The sequence below is a fragment of the Sinocyclocheilus grahami genome, unplaced genomic scaffold (genome assembly GCF_001515645.1).
Source record: "Sinocyclocheilus grahami isolate Dianchi unplaced genomic scaffold, SAMN03320097.WGS_v1.1 scaffold126.1, whole genome shotgun sequence".
Lineage (NCBI taxonomy): Eukaryota > Metazoa > Chordata > Actinopteri > Cypriniformes > Cyprinidae > Sinocyclocheilus > Sinocyclocheilus grahami.
The window spans coordinates 3,766,672-3,774,666 of NW_015505305.1; the positions used below are offsets into that span (position 1 = coordinate 3,766,672).

Here is a 7,995-nt window from a genome sequence, read left to right on the forward strand (position 1 = left end):
ATTTTTGCCATGTTTTGTTTAAGAATTTTTAAAAAAAAAAAAAAAAAAAAAAAAAAAAAAAGGTTAAGAAAGATCCATGATTTTGGTATGGGGTAAGCTTGTGTGAAAAGAAAATGTAAGCATTTTAGAAATGTGTTAATTGACTGAAAATTGTGTGAAAATAACACAAATTGTGTTAATGGTATGGTCACAACAGACGGATGTTGTGCTAATTGTGTATAGAATTTTGAAAATGTGACTACAGATCGGAAAAAGGGATGTTAGCAATTGGAAAAAACTGTAAATCTTTCTATATATTTGTCAGGTTGACAAGTGATTTCTTTTTTAATTTTTGAGAAGCTTGATAAACACGGGCCCAGATATATGGCATTATATATGCTAAACAGGTATTAACATACATTAATAAACATGCATCTGTTTTCAACCATATAAAGAAACATTTGCAACATTATAACCACTTTCCGATTACATAATGCATCTCAAACCTATCATAAAAACTCAGAAGACTTAGAATATGGTACACAATTTGTATGGGTATTTTTATTGGGGTTTGATTGGTTCATTGATTAATTTTTATTTGTACATAAAAGAGCAGCTTTGACATTCTGCAAAACATCTTCTTTTGTGTTGTTCGAAGTAATTTGGAATGACATGAGGGTGTGTAAATGACAGAATTTTCATTTTTGAGTGAACTATCGCTTTAAAAGTTTCTGTTAATTTCTTATGCAACTCAGCAGACAAGCCACGTTGTGGTCAAGAGATTTCATCCAAGTTCTCCTGTTGCTTAACAATACAAGCGTCTGAGTGAAACATGGCCCTGCACAATCAGGGATGGCATCTGCTGTCAAAAGCCTTGGCAACCACAACAAAGGGCACATTTAAACGCAGCTAAATGTAGGCAGGATGTGGAGACATGTTCATGGGGTTCAGCTTACCTGGGAAAAGCTGCTTGGTTGGGGCACTGATCTGGGCATTCTTGCCTATTTTGTAGGCTGTGTCCGGCTGTGATGCTCTTCGGTTTGTGCAAAATCCTGAAGTTTTCTGTACTCCTTCTGGGACAGTGGGAATTTCTAATACTTTTAGGACATCCACAGGTTCTGCTGTAGAAAAAATATTACAAATGTTAATAAATAAATAAGAAGTAATGCATTCATTGTTTAGCAGATAAACCTTTTTTTTATAATGATACTTATAATATTTAAAAAAAAAAATATTGAACTCATAGATAAATTGAGAAATTTGTTTTCATGTTTTTAAGTTAAACTTCTACAGAATGACAAAAGTTTCTTACATGTAAATAAACAATAACTAATATACAGTAATAAATATGCAAGCAACATTTGAAGATTCAACAAAACTTATTTAGGATAATCTAAATACTATATTTTTACGATATTTTACTATTGTTTACCATATATAAAATTGTTGATATTTACTATTATAAAAAATATTTATATACTGTAATTATGATATAATATCAAAAACAAATCTAGGATCAAATATAAAACAGCTTCTTAAATTTTAAGATTCTGCTGGTTATATTTCAGTTAATGATTAGCATAACGAAGTATCTCTAGTTGGTTAGCCATATAATAGGTTGTGGACATTAGTTTAATGACCAGAGAGAGTGTATCAAATAAAAAAAAAAATGTATGCCCCACAACCACAAAAAAAGAGGCCAGTATCTGTTTTACTTGGCTATATGACCAAACTCAAATCACTGGTCTTCATTCCTATGAGATCTGACCCTTGTTGTAAAATACCCGATTCCATCTTGAACTCTTTGGAAGATACTTCAGCAACAGCTGGGTTAAGTAAACTTGAACAAACGGTTTCACTATGGTTAACGAAGCAAGATGAAAGACAAACACTGTTCACCCCGGATCAGCCTGGAACTTCACTGAAGAACTCAAAACCTTAGAAAGCACCATTGAGAAGAGTTTCTTTGTGATTCACTGTGAATAAATGTCACATATTTGGCTCTTGGGTGTTATCCAGAGTCTACCAACAGTACCATATGTGTCTTCTGGGACTTGAGTAGACTTTGGCATCTACCACATAAAACTGAATGCTGAAACCACCAAAAATAAAGGGCTGCTATGTCACAAAAGGCTGGAATCATCTGAGGGAGGTCTAAAATGCTGTAATAAAGACACTGAGGCATTCCTGCTGCTGAGAAAACATTTACCACCCCATTTAAAGTTTTAAAAAGCAAAGCTGACAAACCATTCTTTTGCCGTTTTTTTGTGCTGAATGAAATGATCCCACACTATATCTGAGAGACTCAGTCTGAGCTCAATCTACACCGAACATACAAGCTAGACAAAAGGAAAACCTCAACCAATACAATGACAGAGCTGAGGAGGAGAGTTGTTGTGAGGGATCTTCTGGAGACGTTCTCCATAACCTCAGGCCTCATATATTCTAGATGTGGTGCTGTAGCCTGAGTCTGACCTTTTGCCATGCAAGTGCCAAACAAAAATGTCAATACTCCTAAATCCTTTGGAAAACCAACTGAGAATGAGCCATAATTAGGAAAGCGCAGCTGATGACCTGGTGTGATTTTAACCAGACTGCTGTGCAAACACACACACTGATCATTTTCACTGTCATGCTTTGCATTAGACAGACTGGTGTGTGTGTGTGTGTGTGTGTGTGTGTTTGGGAGAGAAGGTTGATTAGACATCGGGTGTGAATGTGGAAGGAGGTACTAACTGAGAGGGAGAGTGACATCATCAAGATCATAAACCAGCCATTATTTGATTCTATGGAACACCCAAAAGTGGGAGGGGCTTTTTCTACAGGAAGTTCTATAATTTGATTTGTTACCATAATTAAAGTTCTATTATTATGGTAAGAGGAAGACACAAATGTAGCATTAAAATAACCTGATGTCCTGATGGATACGCTTTCATTGGGTCCAGTGAAATACATTCAGAATAATTTTTGAATTTTTTTTTAGGGTGATATTGAGTGGAAAAAGCTGGAGACCTTTTTACCTGCTGCTCCTCGAGACTCTAATAATGAATTCAGTCAGAATGTCTCTCCCTCTCTCTCTTTCATCCACTATCTCTCTCTTTATCCCCCTTGTCCCCTCGCTCTCCCCTCTTTGACACATGCGTGCTGCTTGAACAAGACCACATTATGCCACAGGCTCTCCGTGAGGCAACCTCACTGATGGAATTTTTTTGCAAATTGTATTTCCCCCCCCTTTCACGACTGTAGAGAAACATCAAACAACAATAAAGCCTTTCAACCATCTGCTTCCCAAGAATACTGTTCAGTTCACCTCATATTCCAGTATGGACAGTTCAGCCAAAAATAAACATTTTGTTACACTTGGTCTCCCACATGTTGCTCCAAAAACTTTTTCTTGCATGGAACCCTTAAGGAAGCAGAATGAAAGTGGATAAGGACCAGACAGTGACAGGTTGCATACTTTCTTTTCTCATAACTTTAAATCAGTTACATAAAACATAGATTGGTCTAATTTGAATCTGCTAGTTTGTCAGACTAGTTCTTAAGACAGTCTTAATATAAAGACTACATTTATGCACATGGAACACTGTCATTCACTTTTATTGTATGGAAAAGAGCAGCTCGGGCTTTCACAAAAAATTTAAATATCTCCTTTTGTGTTCCACGAAAAACAAAAAAATTCATACAGGTTTTGAACAACATGAGATTAAGCAAATTATGATGGACTGTTCTGGAACTTTTTTTGATCGAACTGCAAGCAATTAACATTTCTGAACTGAACCACATTTCTAGCCAACAAACATGCATAGAGTTTTGTCACAAAGGCATGACTCGTGAATGTAGCCTAAATGTTCTTGAGACCCGATCGGCACTGTCTACCATAAGAGTAAGCAAAGATGGCTGAAATGTGTGCATTGTCTGAAGGAATGCACATCTGAGGTTCCTCAGCCCCAGGGGCTGAGAAAACATGTCAGTACACTGCCAGCTCAAGAGGGCACCTGACAGAAATGCCTTCACATGCCACAAACCGCAAAGGATGTAACGCGTAGCTTCAGAAGTCAAATGGCATTAATACATTTTAAGATTCATTATCAGCTTTGATAGACAAAAGTGGGTTATTAAGCCCGTATCGCTCACACATTTTGGTCATATTCAAGCAGCCTTAGGAAATGTGGCAAATAAGAACAACGACAATATATTATCTTATTTACATCTGTAATTTCTGAACAACATAAATGCCTAATTCAATTTTGCAAGGACCTTTGTTCCTGTAAGGATGAGCGAGACCTATCATAAGACCAGGCTGGGGCCCCCTGTATGGCTCCGGGCCCTTTGAAGCCTCCAAAATAATAGGGATGAGCAGAGAGGACAGTCATCAAATAACGGGAAGGCACTTAGTAAAGAAGCATTCCCACTGGGAAACTCATCATGAGGACTGAGAGACATAGTGTTGCAAAAGCCCCCACTTGGGCTATGGTGGAACTAGGGGTGAATGGGGAAAGGGTGATTTTGACTGTAACCCACTGTGATCTATGCTAATTCAATACCCGGTGGAAACCTCTATTGCGGTGCTAAAGTGCTTTGACACAAAAAATGCTAAAAAATCTATATGATATATAAATTTAGAAGAAGAAGAAAACACTATACATATGTACTGTATATGTATTCATAATCAAATTACTTGTTGCACTTATGATCAGTCGATCAGTCATGCCCATTGTTAATTGGACCTCCCAGGTCTCATTACTATAAATCAAATTACTATCATAATTAAAGATTTTAAGATTTAAAACAGAAAAATCCCACAAATGTGGCCAGAACACTTAAGTCTTAGCATACATCAATTACTGACAATCTCCTTATTAATTTAGCTCTCTTTGAATACACATACTTTGGCTCACAATCGCATCCCTAGAATCACCCTATTCAAGCAGATATTTTTCCATTTTCTTTTCCTAAATGTAAGGCATGGATGTAAAACCCTGAGGAATTCCACCCTGCTAACCGTGTCCACACACACCTAACGGACCACAGGTTCAAACAAAGAGCTTTTTTCTCCCCGAAGTTAATCCTAAACTGTCTCTCCATGACACTCGCTTGACACATTCCTCCTGCCCACCCTCCCATAGATTGTATTAGAGTAGAAAATATGCATAAACAAAATAAAATTGCATGTTTCTTTTTTAATAAAAGTATATGCAAATTAAATGGACAGAGGGCGAGCAACCAAGTCGTGCGCAAAGTCTACGTGTTGGTAAATAAGTGCATACTTACACTACTAACTGCTTCAAAGTACATTATTTTTTGTAGAACATTGTGATCATGTTATGCAGATACTGTAGATATGCAACGCCTGATTTATCTGTATCTGTTTTATGTGACATAAATTTGCATTATTAAATGTATACTGAACTATCTTTTGGGGAAATAGTGGGTTTATTTTTTAAAGAACTCCACAGACTCTTCTTAAATTTAATATTATGATGTTAAATAAATATTTGGGCACTAGTAATATTGTATCTTGCAGCACACACACATATACGGGATACAGATCTGCGATCACCTGTCTAAATCAAACGCGTAAAAATCCGCAGGCGCAAATGCGCATCTCCTGTCTGACAGTCCCTACAACTTCATCAAAAGTTCGGAAGTCTATCTTTCCTTACCTGCTCTGACATTTGAAGCCTGCAGAACCAGGACGAGGGAAACTGTGATGAATTTGAAAACAGTGGAATCCAAAAGCCACCTTTTCGTTTTCCACATTGGGGACCACCTTGGCCTCTCCATGGTCGGGCGCCCACAAATGTGCACAAGGCGACCTCTGTTTATTTGAAAATGATGTCCCTTCTACAATCCCAAATGTGCCCGATCTGCTCTAAACAGCCATAGGTGAGGGGTATTTTGTCTCGCCGGGCCCCCTTCGATCCTCCTTTCCTTGCGCCCAGCCTTCAGACTGAAGGGATTCGGGCTTTAATCAAAATGAGACGCGGAGCGCTCGATCGCCTCACCGTCAAGAGGGCTGGACCCAGACCCTGGATTACAGGAAAACGACAAGGGAAAAATATCCCGATTAGCAAATCACGGGGCTTGAAAGTAGGCTAGGGATCCACCCATCAGTTTCCAAAGCCTCCCCTGGTTGCCCTCTTGCGCGTCCCCCCCATGAATGCCGGTAGAATTTCCCCTGGAGTATCCTGGGAATGAGAAAGAGAGAGAGAGAGAGAGAGAGAGAGAGAGAGAGAGCGCACGCGAGAGAGCATGCAAGCAATCCCAAATGCTTGCTAGGTTTCGGATTAGGGCATATTATGAATATTTGCATCACCAACAAAACAGTGGAAAATTGTATTATAACTTTAATGTTTATACCCACATAATTTTGTATTTTGTTTAGGCGACATTATCACAATAACCTCCAAAATGGCAAACAGGTCAGTTTTTATTTATTATTATTATTATTATTATTATTATTATTATTATTATTATTATTATTATCACTATTATTATTATTATTATTATCACTGATAATGACCGAAAAACCGCACATTTTCCAGTTCATGGCTTTTTAAAGAGAGACTGGACACGAACATTGGATCCTGGATGAGCGATCAGTTATACAGAGTTTCCCAGGACAGCGGCCATTATTCAGAAATATTTGACCGCTTATTGCAGCGACTGACCAATCAGAATCAAGTATTCCAGAGCGCCATGTATTTCCGAATGATTCCATCAATAAGTTTTGTTTTTAATTTGCGTAGAACCTACTTAGAAATACAAAATATCTTGGTTTTGAAAGTCAATAAGCAGGGGAAAGTATAAAAAAGAAGAATGTAATCAAACGAAAACACCTTATGTTTTGCAGATGTTTATTCTTCAAGAGTGCATGTGGAGGTTGAGTGGGAGGGGCTAAGAAAGACTGACAGGTCTTCACGTTTCCCAGTTTGATCCCTCCACTCCCTGGAATGCAAAGGCAGCTAAGTTAATTAATCCCATAATGACTAAAAATCAGAATCAAACAAACACAATTATGAATAAAATTATTGTATACTTCTTTTAAAACGCACCCGAATTCTTTCGGTTTTTGGAAAACTGGCATCTCTTTCTTTTACAGGAAATTTCTCTGTCAGATGTGATCAATAAAAATCCCATGATCATTTCAAATTCAAATTTGCCATGCTAATACTGAATGGCATGTTTGTTTGAAATGGAATTGTTCAACGTTATGTAATTTATGAACTAGCAAATTAATCATATACGCTAATTAGTTTATCAGCTATGAATGAAATGAACAATCAGCTTTGAGAACAAATGGCAAGTAACCAGCTCATGATTCATGCCAGAAATAATCTCGTTAGCTCCATTTTTGTTTGCAAGCCAAAGTTACATCTCTTCTTTACGAATACAGTAATGAATGATTGAATGATTAAATGGATCAATTCATAAAAGTGAAATAAAACAAGACTGTGGCGTTTGCATGCACTAAAATCCAAAACCAATAAGATGATTCACACAAAATCAGTGAGATAATTCATCATCATCATCATAATAAAAAAGCATTATGTCATCACCTCAGGGCAAGTTGGAACTGCACTCAGTGAACTGTCTGCAGAAACATGCACAGTAGATCTTCAGATTCTAAGATACGATTATTTGCATGCAGCAGTGCCTGTGATCATGATTACATGGTTTGATTTGGTGACAAAATGATTTGCCAACTCCTAAAAAAATATTTATGTTTTCTAAAAGTCTGTAGTGTGTGAATGACTAGAGTTGCATGCAAGTGCTTACATTTGGACTCTTATTGATTATGATGCAGTGCATTCCTAAATTCTTTGCAGTAATTGTCACTCACCTTTCACACTGCTGATGGATGCTGTCAGAGATCAAAGGTCAAAACACATTCTGACAGTTACATGGCTCGGATATAACAAATTAGCATCTTATATATATATATATATATATATATATATATATATATATATGTGCCAAATATGAGTACATGAAAAATATTTTTAAAGAAAG

The 7,995-nt window shown here is 37.0% G+C and overlaps 1 protein-coding gene across 1 annotated transcript in view; it reads right to left on the minus strand.

The window, feature by feature from the left end:
* Positions 1-5,992, minus strand: part of LOC107590309 (collagen alpha-1(XI) chain-like) — a 79,181-nt gene extending 73,189 nt beyond the window's left edge. Inside the window, exons 1-2 of the mRNA XM_016279017.1 lie at positions 5,646-5,992; positions 936-1,100 (exon numbers count right to left, since the gene is read on the minus strand). Of these exons, the coding sequence (XP_016134503.1) occupies positions 936-1,100; positions 5,646-5,766 (286 nt within the window). The 5' untranslated portion in view covers positions 5,767-5,992. The remainder of the gene's footprint in view (positions 1-935; positions 1,101-5,645) is intronic.
* Positions 5,993-7,995: the final 2,003 nt, after the last annotated feature.